Genomic DNA, 22,163 nt, shown 5'->3' with positions numbered 1-22,163 from the left:
ACTGACTGTGTGGAGTTTGCATGTTCTTCCCATGTCTGTGCGGGTTTCTTCCGGGTGCTCCGGTTTCCTCCTGTAGTCCAAAGATGTGCAGGTTAGTTGGATTGGCCATGATAAACTGCCCCTTCCAGTCCAAAGATGTGCAGGTTATGTGGGGTTACAGGGATAGGGTGGAGAAGTGGGCCAAGGTAGAGTGCTCTTTCAGAGGGTCAGTGCCGATCTGATGGGCAGAATGGCCTCCTTCTGCACTGTAGGAATTCTAACATGTGGATAGATTGAAGAAGCAGTTAGATCAGCAATGATCTTGTTGAAAGGCGGGGCAAACTTGAAGGGCTGAGTGGACTCCTCCTAATGTGTATGTCATAGAATCATAGAGTCATAGATGCTTACAGCATGGAAACAGGCCCTTCGGCCCAGCTTGTCCATGCCGCCCAGTTTCTATCACTAAGCTAGTCCCGCTTGCTCGCATTTGACCCATATCCCTCTGTACCCACCCTGCCCATGTAACTGTCTAACTGATTTTCAAAGGAACAAATTGTACCCGCCTCTACCACTGCCTCTGGCAGCCCATTCCAGATACTCACCACCCTCTGTGTGAAGAAAGTTACCCTCTGGTCTCTTTTGTATCTCCCCCCTCTCACCTTAAACCTATGCCCTCTAGTTCTAAACTCCTCTACCTTTGGGAAAATATGTTGACTATCTACCTTATCGATGCTCCTCATTATTTTATACACGTCTATAAGATCACCCATAAGCCTCCTACACTCGAGGGAAAAAAGTCCCAGCCTATCCAGCCTCTCCTTATAACTCAGACCATCAAGCCCTGGTTGTTCCCATTTGTTCCCATTGGTGGTAGAGTTGAGAACCAGTGGACACAAATTTAAAAGGTGATTAGCAGAAGAACCTACAGAAACATGAGATAAAACATTTTTTTAAATGCAGCGAGCGGTCCGGGTCTGAAAGGCACGTCTCGAGTGTGGTGGAGGCAGATTCGATCGGTACTTCCAAAAGGGAATTGAATAAGCAGTTGGAAAGGAAAAAGTTGGACTTCCGGTGGCGGCATGTAGAGGGGAAGTCGCATGTTGGGTGGCTCCTGCTTGAGGTGTGTTTTTAGGAGTTTTAATGTCCGGTCTTGGGGGCAATTTCAGGATGATTGGGTATTATAGGAAGGCGAATAATGTTGAAGAGTCAGAGTCAGAAGAAAACAGCTGTGAAGAAGGTAGGGAGTGAAGGTTCACCGTTGTGTGAGAGAGCCAGCCCGGGAGTTGGCAAGGTGTCGGAGGCTGGACTGCTGGGTGGGAGCACACTGCTTACAGCAGAGAACTGGGTGGGAGCGCACTGCTTACAGCAGAGAACTGGGTGGGAGCGCACTGCTTACAGCAGAGAACTGGGTGGGAGCGCACTGCTTACAGCAGAGAACTGGGTGGGAGCGCACTGCTTACAGCAGAGAACTGGGTGGGAGCGCACTGCTTACAGCAGAGAACTGGGTGGGAGCGCACTGCTTACAGCAGAGAACTGGGTGGGAGCGCACTGCTTACAGCAGAGAACTGGGTGAGAGCGCACTGCTTACAGCAGAGAACTGGGTGGGAGCGCACTGCTTACAGCAGAGAACTGGGTGAGAGCGCACTGCTTACAGCAGAGAACTGGGTGGGAGCGCACTGCTTACAGTAGAGAACTGGGTGGGAGCGCACTGCTTACAGCAGAGAACTGGGTGGGAGCGCACTGCTTACAGCAGAGAACTGGGTGGGAGCGCACTGCTTACAGCAGAGAACTGGGTGGGAGCGCACTGCTTACAGCAGAGAACTGGGTGGGAGCGCAGCAACCGAGGGGGGGGTTGTCTCTTTGTTTTGGGTTGAATATCTGTTTTTTACCAATGACGGGCGTTAATTTATTGTTTCTCTTTTGTATTTACGGCAGGGGGGAAGTTCTGTTTTTTTTTTGTTCTTTGAATTTTCTGTTATTGTTTTCTCTTTTGTGAAAATGTGAAAATTTGAATTAAAAAAAAAAAAATGTTGGCGGAGTTGGTGGGAGAGGGAGAGGATCCCTCTCGGTATGAACTGGACCGGGCTCATCGGTCGTTGAGGCCTAAACCGAAGATGAATGAGCCGCCAAGGGCAGTGATTGTTTACTTCCACAGGTACCACATGAAGGAGAAGGTCTTGAACTGGACGAAGCAGAAGCGGAAGGTGCAGTGGGCTGGTGCTGGTGTTCGCATTTACCAGCGCAACTGGCGAGGAGGCAAGCGGCTTTCGGCCGAGTGAAGCCGACACTGTATATTAGTGGGGTGAGGTTTGCCGTGGTGTACCCAGCTATGTTGAGGATGACCTACAACTCCAGAGACTTTTACTTTGAGACGGTGGAGGTGGCGGAGGCGTTTGTGAAGGCAGAAGGCTTGGGGCAGAAGTGAGGAATGGGACTGAAGATTGGTCGTGGACTGTGGAGAGGGGAGCTGGAAGAGTTTATATAGTATATATATATATATATATATATATGCAGTTCTGGTTTATATTTTTACTTCACGCTGTTATAGAGGTTAAGTTTTTATTGTTTTTTGTAGCAACGGTTTCTCTGAGATTTGTATGTTTGCACGGGTATGTTGGGTTCTGGTTGTTTTCTTGGGACTGGGTGGGGGTGAGGGGGGGGGGGCCTGGGAAGGGGCCCCCACACTAGCAAGCTTAAGTTAGCTAATGAACGGAGGTGTGGTGGGGGGAGGGGCTGCGGACATTGGAGACTGGTGAGCAGGTTCCGTTGGGCCTCGGAGGTGTGAAAATGGGAGGGGCGAGGGGATCGATACTGGGCGAGGCTTTTTCGAGAGGAAGTGGAGGGGGGATTCTGGGAGGGGGGAGAGGTTCGATGTTAACAATGGATAGGGACGGGCCAGGCGCAGAGGATAGGGTCTGGAGTTATGATGATGGTGGATAGGAATGGGGGTGGAAGAGACCCCTGTTAGGCTAGTTACGTGGAACGTGAGGGGGTTGGGAGGACCAGTGAAGAGGTCGAGAGTGCATCTGAAGAGTTTGAAGGTTGATGTTGCGATGGTACAGGAGACTCATTTGAGGGTGAAGGATCATGTAAGGCTTAGAAAGGGCTGGGTTAGGATCAGGTAAGGCTTAGGAAAGGCATTGGTTGGACTAATGGTGGAAATGGGAAGGGTGGACTCTGGGATGTTTCTGCAGCCAGGGGAGTGGGAGTATCCGTTTTTCTCTTTGGTTCATAAGCTCAATTCGAGGATAGATTTGTTTGTGGTGGGGAAGGCGCTGTTGGCTGGGGTCAAGGGGTCGGAATATTCGGCAATTGCGATATCGGATTATGCGCCGCATTGGGTGACATGGTGTTGGAGAAGGGGGCAGTGCAGAGGCCGGGGTGGAGATTGGATGTGGGGTTGTTGGGGGATCGAGGAGTTTGTGATAAGATTGGGAAAGTAATCAAGGAATATGTGAGATTTAATTGTACGGGGGAAGCTTTGTAGGCGGTGGTTTGGGAAGCTCTGAAGGCAGTGGTGAGGGAGGGAGGAGGTGATATCTTTTAAGGCAAAGGTGGATAAGGAGGAGAGGGTGGAATGGTAAAGGTTGATAGATGAGATATTGGAGGTTGATAGGAGGAATGCAGAGGATGGGGATCCAGCGCTTTTGGAGAGGAGGAAGAAGCTAGAGGCGAGCTTTGATCGGTTGTCCACGGTGAAGGTGGTGCGCCAATTGAGGCGGGCGAGGGAAGCAGTTTAAGAGTATGGGGAGAAGGTGGGATGCATATTGGCAGGTCAGCTTCGGAGGGAGGCGGCAGTGAGGGAAATTGTTCAGGTGTGGGACAGGGCAGGGATGTTGGTATTGAAGGTGGCATATTGGCAGGCCAGCTTCGGAGGGAGGCGGCAGTGAGGGAAATTGTTCAGGTGTGGGACAGGGCAGGGAAGTTGGTATTGAAGGTGGCATATTGGCAGGTCAGCCTCGGAGGGAGGCGGCAGTGAGGGAAATTGTTCAGGTGTGGGACAGGGCAGGGAAGTTGGTATTGAAGGTGGCATATTGGCAGGTCAGCCTCGGAGGGAGGCGGCAGTGAGGGAAATTGTTCAGGTGTGGGACAGGGCAGGGAAGTTGGTATTGGCTCCGGAGCAGTTTAATAGGGTGTTTGTGGAGTTTTATGAGAAGTTATATAGGTCGGAACCACAAGGGGAAGATCGGGAGATGCAGGAATCCTTGGATGGTTTGGAATACCCGAGGTTGGGGGTGGAGGATGGGACCACATTGGAGGGGGTGATAGGGGAGCAGGAGTAGTAATTGGGAGGATGCAGTCGGGGAAGGTAGCGGGGGCTCCCGGTGGAGTACTATAAGAAATTGAGGGATACGTTGGGGCCGCTGATGGTGGGGATGTTTGAGGAGGCGATAGGGAGGGGGGTGTTGCCACAGACTTTGGGGTAGGCATCAATCTCCCTGTTGCTCAAGAAGGAAAAGGAACTGACAGAATGTGGGTCGTACAGACCTATATTGTTATTGAATGTGGATGCAAAGGTATTGCCAAGGTGATAGGGGAAGATCAGATGGGGTTTGTGAAAGGGAGGCAGCTCTTTTCAAATAGTAGGAGGGTATTGAATGTGGTTATGGCACCGGCGGAGGGAAGGGAGACAGAGGTGGTTGTGACACTGGACGCCAAGAACGCGTTTGACCAAGTAGAATGGTGGATTTGATGTCAGTTTTGGAGCGTTTTGGGATTTGGCCCCGATTTGTGAAGTGTGTAAAATTGCGAAACAGGGAGCCGAGGGCGAGTGTCTGCACGAATAACATGAATTTGGGATATTTTGCTCTGCACCGTGGGACGAGGTAGGGATGACCTATGTCCCCCCTGTTGTTCGTGCTTGTGATCGAGCCTTTGGCCGGGAACTGGAGGAGATGATTACCTCGCTTATCTGTGTGTGTGTGCATTGTGGGGGAGGTGCTTCTGCAGAGAGGACGGCAATCAGGGGGGTTGCGTCTCACGAAGCTACTATATTATCACTGGGTGGCGAATGCTGAAAAGGCAAGGAGCTGGATCAGAGAGGGGTGGGGGGGAATCCCAGTTCTTTAAAAAATGCCTTTGGCAAAAAGATCAGCAGGCACTGAAAAATAAACAAGAACCATGGCAATATGTTCATCTTAATCGCCTGAACCTGACCTGCCAGCGACAGAGGAAGACCATCCCACCGTACCAAATCCGCTTTCACCCTCCCTACCAAACTAGTAATATTATAGAATGGAGGAGAGTCTGTGCAGGGGTCAGGGGTGAAGGCATTGGCAACAGCGCCGCTCCCAATGGCCCCGGGGAAATACTCAGAGAGTCCGGTGGTAGTAGCGACGTTGAAAATCTGGAGGCAGTTGAGACAACACCTAAGTTGTGGGCAGGGTCAAGGGAAATGCCAATTCGGGGGAATCATAGATTTGAGCCAGGGAAGTGGGATGGGGGTTTTTGGAGAGGGGAGTCAGGGCATTAAAGGATTTGTTTCTGGGGGGCCGGTCTGCAAGGCTGGAGGAGCTGGGGGCAAAATATGGGCTGGGGCAGGGGGAAATGTTTCGATATATGCAGGTCTGAGATTTCGCCAGGAAGGAGGTACACAGAGTTTCCCGATGGCGACGGCCCCCACATTGTTGGAGAAGGGATTGGCGGCAGATGGTGGTGGTGTCAGCGAACTGTAGGGTGATTCTGGGGGAGGACAAGATATCATTGGAGTGGATTAAAGCAGAGTTGGAGGAAGAGTTGGGGGAGAGTATGGAAAACGGTCTGTGGTGTGAGGTGCTCCGGAGGGGAAACCCCTCAACCTTGTGTGTGAGATTGGGGCTGATACAGCTGAAGGTCACGTATAGGGCGTGTGGTGATATGCATCACTGTAAATAAACAAGGGGTTAATGTAAATACACAAAGACTAAGTAAACACTAGAGGGAGCACCAGAGACATCATGACATGCAGACATACAGCTAATGAACACAGAGAATAGGAACACGACCAATGGGCAGTCAAGACACCCAGAGGTGACACTACCACAAGGGGGCTACCCATATAAAAGGACAGGGCACACATGCTCTTTCTCTTTCCACAGGTGACACAGGAGCAGATCAGAAGCATCACACCCACCGCATGGCTTAGAGCAGACTGGTTAGTTAGACTGAGTTACTATAGCAAGATTAGCAGGAGAGTCGAACTCAAGTAGGAGAATTGTTAACTGTTCAATAAATGAATTAAACCTATCTCCAAGTCTGAACCTTCCTTTGTCAGACTTTATATCAAGGAAGCAGCTTATGCTACATGAAGAAGCATAATACAACAGGGCGCACCTCACAAAGACGAGGATGAGCCGATTCTTTGAGGGAGTGGAGGGTGTATGTGAGCGCTGTGGGAGGATCCCCATTAACCACGTTCACATGTTTTGGTCCTGTCCGAAGCTGGAGGGGTATCGGAGGGAGGTCTTCAGGGTTATCTCGAGGGTGGTGCACGTGAGGTTCGAATCAGGGCCCTTAAAAGCCATATTCGGGGTGTTGGACCAGCCGGGGCTGGAGGTAGGGGTGGAGGCAGATGTTTTAGCCTTTGCCTCGCTGATTGCCCAGAGGCGGGTCCTGCCGGTGTGGAGGTCAGCTTCTCCACCCTGTGCCCTGGCCCCCGGGGGGGGGGGGGGGGGGGGGGGGGGTGGAAATCTGCTGGTGTTCTTAACACTCAAGAAAGTGAAGTTCAAGTTGAGGGGAAGGATGGACGGGTTCTACATTTCATGGGCTTAGTCTAGCATGCACTTTCAAGAATTGGACGATCTCAAACATCAGTGGTTGGGGGGGGGGGGGGGGGGGGTGGTTGTGGGGGTTTGGAATGTATAGTTTATTAGTGATTATGTATGATGACCATGGATTATTTTTTCTTTCTTGTTCTGTATTTAAGATGATGGGGGGTTTGTAAGATCAAGGGGGTTGTTGGTCAGGGGATTGCCATTGTACTTGTTATTGTTGATTATCTGTTGTTGGGTGTATATATGATGAAAATGTGAAAAAGGAGAATAAACATGTTTTTAAAAAGGAACGGAAAAAGTGGGGGATTAAGACTAGCGGAGTTGCTCTTGCTACAGGTCGGGAGGTGGGGGCTGCATTGGGGAGCAGGAGCTGGAGCTGCCACAGATTGGATAGGCTGAATGGCTTCTGTCTACACTGTAATGATTCTATGAGTCTATAGTTGGCAGCCTTGCAAACGTCCCAAAAATAAATACAGAGAAGCCACACCCAATGTCTGTGTGTCGGAGTTTTGTAAGATCGAATACAACTGGATCTGCCAGTCGACAAGAAGCAGATTTAACTGCATAAATAAAAGCAGCTGGCTCTTTGGTATTTGAAGACAGATGACAGCTATAGACCTCAGCAGGGGTGTGATTTGCACACCAGGCCTCACACCAGGTAACACAACCGAGTGTTATTATTCTTCAGCAAGAGTTCACTTCCACACTCACTCACTTGGCTTTGTTTGACCTGCAATCGTCGTAGATAAAGCGGCGACACAGATGCAGCTCGCCACAGTCCTGACAATCCCTCTTTGGATAGTTCTTGCACAACCTGACTGAGGTGACAGCGATGACCAGAGTGTCTGCAGTCAGATTGGGCCCCGGTGCTCCTGATCTCCTCACCACGGCGAAGTGGCGCTTGTTGCACAGGAGCCTGCTGAACTCCGCCCCGGAGACACTATAACTGCAGGCAATTTCTCCCTGGATGGTCCTAAATTCCAGGGCCCCATCATTGGCACAGAGGCGCTTGAGAATGTATTCTGTCACAGCCAACTCCGACATTCCACCTCCTCACGCACAGCTTCCCTCTTCTTCCAAACGAAGGCAAGTTTAACAAAAGTCACACGGAATCCTAGAAACAAAACTGAAACTAGGAGATTCACTGGCTGATTATTAACTGTTGCGTCAAGCCCAGCGACCTCGAGTCAGAAGGCTTTTATTTTAACCCTTCAGTTACCAAATTCCCTTTTGTCAGTTTTCCCCTTAATTCTTGAAGGTGTTGACTTGCTGGGACTACATGCAAAAAGGGTCATGCATGATGTCACCCATATCTGAGGCAGTGGGTGCATCAGCTATTTGACTGGAGGCACCACAGCAAAGCACGTTTTTACCCTTACTCAAGGAACATGTGCACTTGCCACCGAGGGTCACTACAGAGGAACCGGGGTGGAGCCCTAGCTTATGCAGTCTGTCCAGTCATTGTAGCATCTTCACAGTCTGCTTTTGAACAACCTCAAAGTACCAAGAGTCAAAGGTAACACGGACCATCCACACCTTTGTTGCCCTCAGACTCAATCATTCCAATGCTCCTGTGACAGCCTGCCAGATTCCATCCTTTGTAAACTTGAATTAATTCAAAGCTTTGCCACCAAATCGTAACTTGCACCATCAGCCATGTTTGCTGACCTACCATGGCTCCCCTTCCAGCAATGCTTTCATTTAAAATTCTCATCCGCGTGTTCAAATCCCTCCATCTCTGCAGATTCTCCAGACAAAAACAGTTTGAGAAGTGTTTGTCCAATTCTGGATTCCCGTACATCCCACATTTCCTTTACCCACGATTGAAAACCCTACTTTCAGCTGCCTGGTCCCCAAGTTCTGGGATTCTCTCCTTTCAGATTCCTCCTTTACATTGACCTTACAACTTACCTTTTTGAAGAAGGTTTCTCTCCCTTGTTCTAATATCTCCTTATGTGGTTCACTGTCAAACTTATTCAGGTAACAGCATCAAGCACCTTGGGGTGTTTTACATGTTTTTAATATATTTTATTCAAGTAATTGGATTGGATTGGATTTGTTTATTGTCACGTGTGCCGAGGTACAGTGAAAAGTATTGTTCTGCGAGCAGCTCCACAGATCATTCAGTACATGGGGAGAAAAGGGAATTAAACAAAATTCAAGAAAATACATAATAAGGCAACACAAGATATACAATGTAACTACATAGGCATTGGCATCGGATGAAGCATAAAGGGTGTAGTGTTAATGAGGTCAGTCAATAAGAGGGTTATTTAGGAGTCTGGTGACAGTATTTGAAACTGCTAACCATCTCCACCTCGGCCCCGTTGATGCTGACAGGGGTGTGTACAGTACTTTGCTTCCTGAAGTCAATGACCAGCTCTTTAATTTTGCTGGCATTGAGGGAGAGATTGTTATCGTTACACCACTCCACTAGGTTCTCTATCTCCCTCCTGTATTCTGACTTGTTGTTATTCGAGATCCGGCCCACTATGGTCGTATCATCAGCAGACCTATAGATGGAGTTGGAACCAAGTGTTGCCACGCAGTCGTGTGTGTACAGGGAGTAGAGTAGGGGGCTAAGTATGCAGCCTTGCGGGGCACCGGTATTGAGGACTATTGTGGAGGAGGTGTTGGTGTTCATTCTTACTGATTGTGGTCTGTTGGTCAGAAAATCGAGGATCCAGTTGCAGAGTGGAGAGCCAAGTCCTAGGTTTTGGAGCTTTGATATGAGCTTGGCTGGGATTATGGTGTTCAAGGCGGAGCTGTAGTCAATAAATAAGAGTCTGATGTAGGAGTCCTTGTTTTCAAGATGCTCTAGGGATGAGTGTAGGGCCAGGGAAATGGCGTCTGATGTGGACCGGTTGCGATGGTATGCGAATTGAAGTGGGTCAAGGCGTTCCGGGAGTATGGAGGTGATGCGCTTCATGGTCAGCCTCTCGAAGCACTTCATTACAACTGACGTCAGGGCCACCGGGCGGTAGTCATTGAGGCACGTTGCCTGGTTCTTCTTTAGTACCGGTATGATGGTGGTCTTCTTGAAGCAGGTGGGGACTTCAGAGTGGAGTAGGGATAGGTTAAAGATGTCTGTGAATACCTCTGCCAGCTGGTATGCGCAGGCTCTGAGTGCACGACCAGGGATCCCGTCCGGGCCCGTCGCCTTCTGCGGGTTCACTTTCAGGAAGGCCGATCTGACTTCGGAAACTGTGATGGTGGGTATGGGTGAATTATGGTCTGCTGGGGCACTCGACAGCGGATTGTTGGTTACCTGCTCACACCGAGCATAGAATGCATTAAATTCATCGGGGAGGGGTGCGCTGCTGCCAGAGATACTGCTCGGCTTCGCTTTGTAACCCGTGATGTTGTTTAGTCCTTGCCACAACCGCCGAGAGTCTGTCTGTGACTCTAGCTTAGTTTGATATTCTCTCTTGGCATCTCAGATGGCTTTGCGGAGGTCGTACCTGGATTTCTTGTATAGGACAGGGTCGTCTGCCTTGATCGCCTCAGATCTGTCCTTCAGTAGGGAGTCAATCTCGCGGTTGAGCCATGGTCTCCGGTTGGGGAACGTACGTACTGCTTTCCTTGGCACGCAGTCGTCCACACATTTGCTGATGAAGTCTGTGACGGTGGTGGCATACTCATTTAAGTTATGATGTCTGATTCACCTGAGGAAGGAGCTGCGCTCCGAAAGCTCGTGTTTGAATCAAACCTGTTGGACTTTAACCTGGTGTTGTAAGACTTCTTACTGTGCTCATTTAAGTTAGTCGCTGAGTTCTTAAATATGGACCAGTCCACTGTCTCTAAGCAGTCACGTAAGAGCTCTTCTGTCTCCTTGGACCAGCACTGCACAACCTTCTTAGCTGGATTCTCCTGCTTGAGTTTCTGCTTGTAAGCCGGGAGAAGGAGCACAGTCTTATGGTCTGATTTCCCAAAATGCGGTTGGGGGATGGAACGGTAGATGCCCTTGATTTTTGAGTAGCAGTGGTCAAGAGTGTTGTCGCCCCTGGTGGGACAGGAGATGTGCTGGTGGAATTTTGGCAGTACACTCTTGAAGTTGGCTTTGTTGAAGTCTCCGGCCACGATGAACAAGGCCTCTGGGTGTTCTGTTTCATAGTTGTTTATGACTGTGCACAGTTCATCCAGCGCCTTCCTCACTTCTGCCTGGGGTGGGATGTAGACCGCTGTGATAATGGCTGAAGTGAACTCAAGTGGGAGATAGTATGGGCGGCACTTTACGGTCAGGTATTCCAGGTCTGGGGAGCAGTAGGTCGCCAGGGTCACCACATCCAAGCACCAGGAGGAGTTGATGAGGAGGCAAACCCCTCCACCCTTCGCTTTGCCTGAAGATGCCGTGCGGTCCACCCCGGTGAATAGAGAAGCCTTCAGGTTGTATGGCACAGTCTGGTGAGGCAGGGGTGAGCCATGTCTCTGTGAAACAGAGCACACAGCAGTCTCTTACTTCCCTCTGAGAGGTAAATCTGGCGTTAAGTTCATCCAGCTTGTTTTCAATCGCTTGGACGTTTGCCAGGAGTATGCTGGGGAGAGGGGTCTTGAAACCGCGTTGCTTCAGTCTAACCTGCAGACCGCTGCGTTTCCCTCGCTTCCTTGGTCGGCGGCTGCTGCTGGATGATCCTGGGATCCGATGTGAGACGTCAGCCCTTGTGGAAGGTAGGTGGTTGCGTCTGGCGGGGTCCAGGGCGCTGGCGGGGACCAGGGCGCTGTTTACATATTCGGGGTCACATCTGGGAGGGTCCCGGGCGCTGGTTGAGGTAGAGATGTTGCTGGGGGGGATGAGTTTGTGATCTGGATGGATCCCGGCATTCTGCGGGCACAGGAATACCTTGCAGTGCGTTCGGGTCTTCGCGCGGGGTCTCCGCCGTTTCTGGGGTTCTCAGTCGTGGGCAGGGGCTTCCTGAAGCAGGTTGGGCTGGGTCTCGTGGTCTGTTCCCTCCCTGGGCATTCCTGGGGTCGGGTCTTGAAGTCAGCCCGGTCGGGGCTCCACGTGGACTTTTCTTTCTTCCATCACCAGGTAGGTCGGGTTGCTGGGCGGGCCTCTCCGGGTCGGGTTGCTGGGCGGGAATCTCTCAGTCGGGTCTCCGGACGGGCCGCTCCGGGTCGGGTCGCTGGACGGGCCGCTCCGGGTCGGGTTGCTGGGCGGGAATCTCTCAGTCGGGTCTCCGGACGGGCCTCTCTGGGTCGGGTCGCTGGGCGGGAATCTCTCAGTCGGGTCTCCGGACGGGCCGCTCCGGGTCGGGTTGCTGGGCGGGAATCTCTCAGTCGGGTCTCCGGACGGGCCTCTCTGGGTCGGGTCGCTGGGCGGGAATCTCTCAGTCGGGTCTCCGGACGGGCCGCTCTGGGTCGGGTTGCTGGGCGGGAATCTCTCAGTCGGGTCTCCGGACGGGCCTCTCTGGTCGGGTCGCTGGGCGGGAATCTCTCAGTCGGGTCTCCGGACGGGCCTCTCCGGGTCAGGTCGCTGGACGGGCCTCTCCGGGTCGGGTTGCTGGGCGGGAATCTCTCAGTCGGGTCTCCGGACGGGCCTCTCTGGGTCGGGTTGCTGGGTGGGAATCTCTCAGTCGGGTCTCCGGACGGGCCTCTCTGGGTCGGGTCCCCGGACGGGCCTCTCCGGGTCGGGTCGCTGGACGGGAATCTCTCAGTCGGGTCCCCGGACGGGCCTCTCTGGGTCGGGTTGCTGGGTGGGAATCTCTCAGTCGGGTCCCCGGACGGGCCTCTCTGGGTCGGGTTGCTGGGCGGGGAATCTCTCAGTCGGGTCTCCGGACGGGCCTCTCCGGGTCGGGGCGCTGGACGGGCCTCTCCGGGTCGGGTCGCTGGGCGGGAATCTCTCAGTCGGGTCTCCGGACGGGCCTCTCCGGGTCGGGTTGCTGGACGGGCCTCTCCGGGTCGGGTTGCTGGGCGGGAATCTCTCAGTCGGGTCCCCGGACGGGCCTCTCTGGGTCGGGTTGCTGGGCGGGAATCTCTCAGTCGGGTCTCCGGACGGGCCTCTCCGGGTCGGGGTCGCTGGGCGGGAGTCTCTCAGTCGGGTCTCCGGACGGGCCTCTCCGGGTCGGGTCGCTGGGCGGGAATCTCTCAGTCGGGTCTCCGGACGGGCCTCTCCGGGTCGGTTGCTGGACGGGCCTCTCCGGGTCGGGTTGCTGGACGGGCCTCTCTGGGTCGGGTCGCTGGACGGGCCTCTCCGGGTCGGGTCGCTGGGCGGGAATCTCTCAGTCGGGTCTCCGGACAGGCCTCTCTGGGTCGGGTCGCTGGGCGGGCCGCTCCGGGTCGGGTCTCCGGACGGGCCTCTCCGGGTCAGGTCGCTGGGCGGGAATCTCTCAGTCGGGTCTCCGGACGGGCCTCTCTGGGTCGGGTCGCTGGGCGGGAATCTCTCAGTCGGGTCTCCGGACGGGCCTCTCCGGGTCGGGTCGCTGGGCGGGAATCTCTCAGTCGGGTCTCCGGACGGGCCTCTCTGGGTCGGGTCTCCGGACGGGCCTCTCCGGGTCGGGTCGCTGGGCGGGAATCTCTCAGTCGGGTCTCCGGACGGGCCACTCCGGGTCGGGTCGCTGGGCGGGAATCTCTCAGTTGGGTCTCCGGACGGGCCTCTCCGGGTCGGGTCGCTGGACGGGCCTCTCCGGGTCGGGTCGCTGGACGGGCCTCTCCGGGTCGGGTCGCTGGACGGGCCGCTCCGGGTCGGGTCGCTGGGCGGGAATCTCTCAGTCGGGTCTCCGGACGGGCCTCTCCGGGTCGGGTCGCTGGGCGGGAATCTCTCAGTCGGGTCGCTGGACGGGCCTCTCCGGGTCGGGGCGCTGGGCGGGAATCTCTCAGTCGGGTCTCCGGACGGGCCTCTCCGGGTCGGGGCGCTGGACGGGCCTCTCCGGGTCGGGTCGCTGGGCGGGAATCTCTCAGTCGGGTCTCCGGACGGGCCTCTCCGGGTCGGGTTGCTGGACGGGCCTCTCCGGGTCAGGTCGCTGGACGGGCCTCTCCGGGTCGGGTTGCTGGGCGGGAATCTCTCAGTCGGGTCTCCGGACGGGCCTCTCTGGGTCGGGTTGCTGGGTGGGAATCTCTCAGTCGGGTCTCCGGACGGGCCTCTCTGGGTCGGGTCCCCGGACGGGCCTCTCCGGGTCGGGTCGCTGGACGGGAATCTCTCAGTCGGGTCCCCGGACGGGCCTCTCTGGGTCGGGTTGCTGGGTGGGAATCTCTCAGTCGGGTCCCCGGACGGGCCTCTCTGGGTCGGGTTGCTGGGCGGGAATCTCTCAGTCGGGTCTCCGGACGGGCCTCTCCGGGTCGGGGCGCTGGACGGGCCTCTCCGGGTCGGGTCGCTGGGCGGGAATCTCTCAGTCGGGTCTCCGGACGGGCCTCTCCGGGTCGGGTTGCTGGACGGGCCTCTCCGGGTCGGGTTGCTGGGCGGGAATCTCTCAGTCGGGTCCCCGGACGGGCCTCTCTGGGTCGGGTTGCTGGGCGGGAATCTCTCAGTCGGGTCTCCGGACGGGCCACTCCGGGTCGGGTCGCTGGGCGGGAGTCTCTCAGTCGGGTCTCCGGACGGGCCTCTCCGGGTCGGGTCGCTGGGCGGGAATCTCTCAGTCGGGTCTCCGGACGGGCCTCTCCGGGTCGGGTTGCTGGACGGGCCTCTCCGGGTCGGGTTGCTGGACGGGCCTCTCTGGGTCGGGTCGCTGGACGGGCCTCTCCGGGTCGGGTCGCTGGGCGGGAATCTCTCAGTCGGGTCTCCGGACAGGCCTCTCTGGGTCGGGTCGCTGGGCGGGCCGCTCCGGGTCGGGTCTCCGGACGGGCCTCTCCGGGTCAGGTCGCTGGGCGGGAATCTCTCAGTCGGGTCTCCGGACGGGCCTCTCTGGGTCGGGTCGCTGGGCGGGAATCTCTCAGTCGGGTCTCCGGACGGGCCTCTCCGGGTCGGGTCGCTGGGCGGGAATCTCTCAGTCGGGTCTCCGGACGGGCCTCTCTGGGTCGGGTCTCCGGACGGGCCTCTCCGGGTCGGGTCGCTGGGCGGGAATCTCTCAGTCGGGTCTCCGGACGGGCCACTCCGGGTCGGGTCGCTGGGCGGGAATCTCTCAGTTGGGTCTCCGGACGGGCCTCTCCGGGTCGGGTCGCTGGACGGGCCTCTCCGGGTCGGGTCGCTGGACGGGCCTCTCCGGGTCGGGTCGCTGGACGGGCCGCTCCGGGTCGGGTCGCTGGGCGGGAATCTCTCAGTCGGGTCTCCGGACGGGCCTCTCCGGGTCGGGTCGCTGGGCGGGAATCTCTCAGTCGGGTCGCTGGACGGGCCTCTCCGGGTCGGGGCGCTGGGCGGGAATCTCTCAGTCGGGTCTCCGGACGGGCCACTCCGGGTCGGGTCGCTGGGCGGGAATCTCTCAGTCGGGTCTCCGGACGGGCCTCTCTGGGTCGGGTCGCTGGGCGGGAATCTCTCAGTCGGGTCTCCGGACGGGCCTCTCCGGGTCGGGTCGCTGGGCGGGCCTCTCCGGGTCGGGTCGCTGGGCGGGAATCTCTCAGTCGGGTCTCCGGACGGGCCTCTCTGGGTCGGGTTGCTGGGCGGGCCTCTCCGGGCTGGCATTGGTAGTTAGGCCGGGTTTGGAGCTCCGAGACCCGGGTCGACTCCAAATCGAGGTCGGGACTTCACTTCCGGTTTGGGCCCGATCTTCTTCCAGGTCACGGAGGTCAGGTCGGGTCGGGACAAAAGGTCTCCAAGAGCCTCGGAGGATGTTCAAGCCTGCAAGAAAAGATAATTTTCATATTGATGGAACCATCATTTCACTAGACACGTGCTTTAAGATATGAACAGTGGTTTTAATCTACTTACAGAGCCAGCGTGTTCCGTGTTGAACTCTCGATGAACTGAACGACTGGCTCTGAGCATTGGTATTTATACAGCAGTCCAGGGGGAGGAGTCATGGGTGGAGCCAAGGGTGGAGCCCTGTACAAACTCCTAAGCATTCCCAACGCTACTCCCCCTAGTGGTCGGGCAACGCAACTGCGCTTACAAATGCATGGTCTCATGTATATACAATACAGTGTGAATTACGGAGTTCCATTCACCACATTCACCCCCTACAAAAAAATCAAGTCCGGCGGGGGTGGTGGTTCATAAATTGAGTCTGTCCGGTGGTCGAACTGTCCGCTGTGATCTGCGGAGCACCGGGGTTGCAGCCTCTTGCGGTGGCTGGACGGGTGTTGTGGGTTGGGGTACGATGGCGGACTCCAAGGAAGATCTCGTCCGAACTCCATACCCGTCTGGTTTGACTGGGGACTGAGGGCGCTGGGGGTTAGCCGGTGCGGGCGCGCGGAACAGGTGGAGCGAGCTACTGGGCTCAGTGGGCTCGGGAGCGCGAGGGGGCGGCTGGGTTGCGCAGAACCGATGCAGCGAGCTAGTGGGCTCGGGAGGCCGAGGGGGCGGCAGGATGGGGTGTAGGGAGAGGGGTGCATCTGTAGTGATAGAGGGGATGCTGGACCCGGCGGGTGCAAGGTCCCGGAGGGATACGGTGTCCTGACAGCCGTCGGGGAACTCGACGAAGGCGTACTGGGGGTTGGAGTGAAGCAGGCGCACCTTCTCTACAATGGGGTCGGTTTTGTGTGCTCTGACGTGCTTCCTCAGGAGTACAGGCCCGGTGTCTTCAGCCATGCCGGAAGTGAGACACCCGTGGTAGTGCCCCTGGAAAAAATGAAGAGCCTCCCGTGAGGGGTCTGATTGATCGCTGTGCATAAGAGGGACCTAATAGCGTGGAGCGCGTCTGGGAGGACTTCCTGCCAATGGGAGACTTGGAGATTCCTGGACCGGAGGGTCAGTAGGACAGTCTTCCAGACCGTCGCATTCTCCCTCTCCATCTGACCGTTCCCCCTGGGGTTGTAGCTGGTATTCCTGCTCGAGGCAATGCCCTTGTCGAGCAGGTACTGACGCAGCTCGTCGCTCATAAAGGATGCACCCCGGTCACTGTGTACATAGCTGGGGAAACCGAACAGGGTGAAGATACTATGCAGGGCCCTAATGACTGTGTGGGGGGTCATGTCGGGGCACGGAATAGCAAATGGGAAGCGGGAGAACTCATCTATGACGTTTAAGAAGTAAACGTTCCTGTTAGTTGAGGGGAGTGGCCCTTTGAAATCGATCGTGAGGCGTTCAAAGGGCCGAGAAGCCTTGACCAGGTGGCCCCTGTCTGGTCTAAAAAAGTGCGGTTTGCACTCCGCACAGATCGGGCAGTCTCTGGTGACCGCTTTTACCTCCTCAGTGGAGAAAGGCAGATTTCGGTCTTTGATGTAGTAGGCGAGCCGGGTGACCCCTGGGTGGCAGAGGTCGTTGTGGATGATTTTCTGGCGGTCGATCTGCGCGCTGGCGCACGTGCCGCGGGACAGGGCATCTGGGGGCTCGTTGAGCTTCCCCGGTCGATACTTAATATCGTAGCTATAGGTGGAGAGTTCGATCCTCCACCGCAGGATTTTATCGTTTTTAATCATGCCCCTTTGCGAGTTGTCAAACATGAAGGCAACCAATCTTTGGTCGGTGATGAGGGTGGACCTCCTACCTGCGAGGTAGTGCCTCCAGTAACGAATAGCCTCCACAATGGCTTGTGCTTCTTTTTCGACTGCCGAGTGTCGGAGTTACGAAGCGGAGAGGGTTTGGGAGAAGAATGCGACTGGTCTCCCTGCCTGATTTAGTGTGGCTGCAAGAGCTACCTCTGAGGCGTCGCTCTCAACCTGAAAGGGGGTGGATTCATCCACCGCCCGCATGGCCGCTTTGGCGATGTCCTCCTTGATGCAGCTGAAGGCCTGGCGAGCCTCAGCTGACAGGGGAAATCGTGTGGCCTTAAAGAGTGGGCGGGCTTTGTCCGCATATTGAGGGACCCACTGGGCATAATACAAAAAGAATCCCAAGCACCGTTTGAGGGCCTTGGGGCAATGAGGGAGAGGGAGTTCTAAGAGGGGGCGCATACAGTCCAGGTCGGGACCCAGGACTCCGTTTTCCACGACATAGCCGAGGATTGCTAGTCTGGTTGTGCGGAAAACGCATTTCTCCTTGTTTTAGGTGAGTTTTAGTTTCTGAGCCATCTGGAGAAAACGGTAGAGGTTGGCGTCGTGGTCCTGCTGGTCATAGCCGCAGATGGTAACGTTATCCAAGTACGGGAACGTGGCCCGCAGCCCGTACTGGTCCACCATTCGGTCCATTGCTCGTTGGAACACCAAAACCCCATTAGTGACGCCGAAGGGAACCCGGAGGAAATGGAAGAGGCGGCCATCGGCCTCGAATGCCATGTAGTGGCGGTCCTCCGGGCGGATTGGGAGCTGGTGGTATGCAGACTTCAGATCCACCGTGGAAAATAGCCGATATTGGGCGATCTGGTTAACCATGTCTGCAATCCTGGGGAGGGGATACGTGTCGAGGAACGTAAACCTATTAATGGTCTGACTATAGTCTATGACCATGCGGAATTTTTCCCCGGTATTGACCACCTGAGCTCTCCAGGGGCTGTTGCTGGCCTCAATGATCCCCTCACTGAGGAGCCTTCGGACCTCCGACCGGATGGACACCCTATCCTGCAGGCTGTACCGCCTGCTGCGAATGGCTACGGGTTTACAGTCCAGGGTGAGGTTGGCAAAGAGAGGAGGGGGGGGGGAGATTCGCAACATGGCTCGGCTGCAGATAGTGAGTGGGGGTAGGGGTCCGCCGAAACTGAGGGTGAGACTCTTGAGATTACACTGGAAATCAAGGCCTAATAAGAGTGGGGCGCAGAGTTCGGGCAGGACGTCGAGCTGGAATTTGGCATAGCTAGCGCCTCGGATTGTGAGCGTCGCGGCGGTGCGCCCTTGGATCTGGACAGAGTGGGAGCCCGAAGCGAGGGAGATAGTTTGCCGTGCAGGAAAAACAGGGAGCGAACAGCGTCTTACCAGATCTGGGTGTATGAAGCTCTCAGTGCTCCCGGAGTCGAAAAGGCACGCCGTGCTGTACCCATTAATTTGGACCGTCGCCATCGAGTTTCGCAGATGCTTCGGGCGCGATTGGTCCAGAGTGACTGCGCTGAGTTGTGGGTCGGCGGCGGCTCGATCAGCTGTGCTGGAGTGGCCCCGTGATGACTGCCCTCTGAGTTCGTAGTCGTCGAGGTGAGTTTCAGAGTTTGAAGGGGATGGATCCCAAGATGGCCGCCCCCATGAGTCGCACATGGCCGGCCGCATGGAGGAGGATTGCCAAGATGGCCGCCACCATGAGTCACACATGGCCGGCCGCATGGAGGAGGATTGCCAAGATGGCTGCCCCCATGAGTCGCACATGGCCAGCCGCATGGAGGAGGATTGCCAAGATGGCCGCCCCCATGAGTCGCACATGTCGGGTGGGGGCGGAGTCGGCATACAGGCTGCAGCATTCCGGGGCCTGTGGGCCTGTGAATTCGGGGAATGAGTGCTTTGAGCCGTGGGAGGGTTAGAGGCTGGGGCTTTCTTCGCCAGACACACTCTGGCATAGTGTCCTTTTTGCCCGCAGCTGCTGCAGGTCGCGTTGAGGGCCGGGCAGTGCTGCCGCGGGTGCTGATTCTGGCCGCAAAAGTGGCAGGCTGGGGCAGCATTGTGGCTGGGCGGCCGCGTGGCGCAGGCCAGGGGGAGTCGCTGGTCAGGGGCCCATGACGGGGTCGCGGGGTCCGCAGGGAATGAGGTGAGGCTGCGGAAGGAGACCTCCATAGTGGTAGCAAGTTTAACAGTCGCTTCAAGATTTAGGGCCTCCTTTTCCAGCAGTCGCTGGCGCACGTAATTTGACCTACGGCCCGCAACAAAGGCATCGCGTACAGCAAGTTCTCTATGTTCTGCCGCGGTAACCGCCTGGTAATTACAGTCACTAGATAAAGTTTTAAGCTCTCTCAGGAATTCTGTGAGCGATTCCGTAGGCCGCTGGCGACGAGTAGTAAACATGTGTCGCGCGTAGACCTCATTTACAGGCCTTACATACATTTTGTCGAGTAGCGCTAGGGCTTCAGTATACGAACCGGCGCAGTTTAGTTGAGTAGAGATTCTGTGGCTCAGCCTCGCGTGCAGTAGGCTCAGTTTCTGCTCCTCTGTTGTTTCGGCTGTGCTTGCTTCCGCCAGGTAGGCTTTAAAACATCGCAGCCAATGAGAAAAAAATTCTTTTGCCTCTGCATCCTGTGGGTCGAGTTCCAGTCGCTCAGGCTTGAGGGCTGATTCCATGATTGATCCTGACTGTTTCTTAAGTAGATTAAATTGATGGAACCATCAATTCACTAGACACGTGCTTTAAGATATGAACAGTGGTTTTAATCTACTTACAACAGAGCCAGCCTGTTCCCCGTTGAACTCTCGATGAACTGAACGACTGGCTCTGAGCATTGGTATTTATACAGCAGTCCAGGGGGAGGAGTCATGGGTGGAGCCAAGGGTGGAGCCCTGTACAAACTCCTAAGCATTCCCAGCGCTACACCCCCTAATGGTCGGGCAACGCAACTGCGCTTACAAATGCACGATCTCATGTAGATACAATAGTGTGAATTACGGAGTTACATTCACCACACATATAAACAAACAAAAGCTGAAGAACAACCCAATAACATTATGAACAACCAACACCCACTCCTCCTTGCTCTCCAATGCAAACCCCTCCTCCCATCCTGCCTTCCCCATTTTAACCCCCTTACCCCCCTCCTTTGCTGACCCCTCAATCCTTCTTAAAGAAATCAATAAACTGCTTCCACCTCTCGAGTGACCCATCGACCAACCCCCTCAAGATGAATTTGACCTTCTCCAGCCTCAGGAATTCTGCCAGGTCGCTCACCCTCACCCCCGCTTTCGGCGGCTCCGAGTCGCACCACTCAAACAAAATCCGTCTCCGAGCTGTCAGGGAGTCAAAGGCCAGAACATCAGCCGCTCTCGTCTCCTGGACTCCCGGGTCTTCCGACACCCCAAATAGCACCACCTCTCGATTCAGGACAACCTCCACTTCTAGCACCTCAGACATTACGTCCGCAAACCTCTGCCAGAACCCCCTCAGTTTCGGACATGCCCAAGACATGTGTATCATGTTCTGTAGACTGGCCGATATGAGGGATGCCCTACAGAACATCTAGTTTAAATAATTTATTATAAAGCTGTTTCTGGAGCTTTTGATGGATTGAAGGGGTTTAGTTGATCCATGGTGCTTGCGTTTGAGAGCCGCACTGTGTATCCATGAACTGGTGAGGCATCTAATGTCAGTGGATTCTTGGATGCCTTTGAAGTTGAAGGCCAGTTTGTGACTTCAGGAATGATCTGCAAATCCTCGTATTCCTGTATCTTGGACAGGGCAATGTACTCCAAAACGGGGATTATTTCTTCAATTTCCAGCCGGTTGTTCCCAGCTGATTTGTTCTCACTTAATTTGTCTTTTGTTGTAATCTCACTTTCAGTTTCTGCACACACCATCTTAGAGCTTTCACCTTCATCTTTCTCCTGCACAGATTCAATGCTACTTGTATCACCTCTTCCTTAATGTCCAATGAACTTTCATAGTCTTCATCTTCTAGCTCAGCCTTCAATTTGTCTTTTACTGGAGCTTGTGCACATTTCGGTGCGTGTATTACTGGCTTTGCGTTCTCCTTGGTTGCAGTGCTGTTTGCACTGTAAATCTGCTGAACTAGCTGTAGCTCCTCACATGCTTCTGCCCCTAGTAGAGATTCGCGTTCCGCCTCGACGATGGAAAATTTCAACGTGTAAATTCCTTTTTTACATTGAAAACGAGCTTGTTTGCTCCTAATGTCTTGATTTCATTTCAATTGTAATCTTTAACATTACTGTTTTGTTTACTATTTGTGGTTTAATTCGCAGCTTTTTGACATTGGACAAATTGATGAGGTTGGCCCTCGGCGTGTTTAACTGTTATTACTATTATTACAGTAGTCCCCCGTTATACCGCGCTCCGGGTTCGGTACCCCAACCGGCTTATGGACCCCAACTGTCAGTTGTGTCAATTTCAGCGGCCGGCTCACTTTGATCCGGAGAGGGAAGCTGCTCTCTCACTGAAACAATCAGCCGGCCGCTGAAATTGACACTGCCCGCTGCTCTCTCCCTCCAATCAGAAACATTAAAACTTAAAAGTTGGATTGGAGGGAGAGAGCAGCGGGCAGTGTCAATTTCAGCGGCCGGCTGATTGTTTCAGTGAGAGCAGCTTCCCTCTCCGGATCAAAGTGAGCCGGCCGCTGAAATTGACACTGTTTTAATTAGATCCACGATGGGGGTTTTAAATTTATTTTAAAATCTATGCTAGCGCTTCCCATTGTGAGTCTACGGGGGTCTGACCTCTCCCCCCGCCCCCCGTAGACTCTCAATGGGAAGCGCTAGCATAGATTTTTAAATAAATTTAAAACCCCCATCGGGATATCCGCGGCTCGGATGCAACGCGGGTGGCCGTCTTGGACCCCAACACCCGCGTTATAAAGGGGGACTACTGTATCATTATTATCATTAATGGCA

General features: G+C 54.9%; 1 protein-coding gene across 2 annotated transcripts in view; it reads right to left on the bottom strand.

Moving 5' to 3' along the window:
• The window catches only part of LOC119959651 (protein mono-ADP-ribosyltransferase PARP12-like), a 79,105-nt gene extending 70,979 nt beyond the window's left edge, over positions 1 to 8,126 (bottom strand). The window contains exon 1 of one of the 2 annotated variants that reach the window (XM_038787838.1): positions 7,447 to 8,126. In XM_038787838.1, coding sequence (XP_038643766.1) covers positions 7,447 to 7,775 — 329 coding nt within the window. In that variant the 5' untranslated portion in view covers positions 7,776 to 8,126. The remainder of the gene's footprint in view (positions 1 to 7,446) is intronic. The other variant, XM_038787841.1, reaches the window with a different exon arrangement.
• Between the last annotated feature and the right edge of the window lie 14,037 nt (positions 8,127 to 22,163).

The sequence above is a fragment of the Scyliorhinus canicula genome, chromosome 2, assembly GCF_902713615.1.
Source record: "Scyliorhinus canicula chromosome 2, sScyCan1.1, whole genome shotgun sequence".
NCBI classification, from domain to species: Eukaryota; Metazoa; Chordata; class Chondrichthyes; order Carcharhiniformes; family Scyliorhinidae; genus Scyliorhinus; species Scyliorhinus canicula.
The sequence above is the reverse complement of the archived record's forward strand: the minus strand, read 5'-3'. Positions and strand labels throughout refer to the sequence as shown.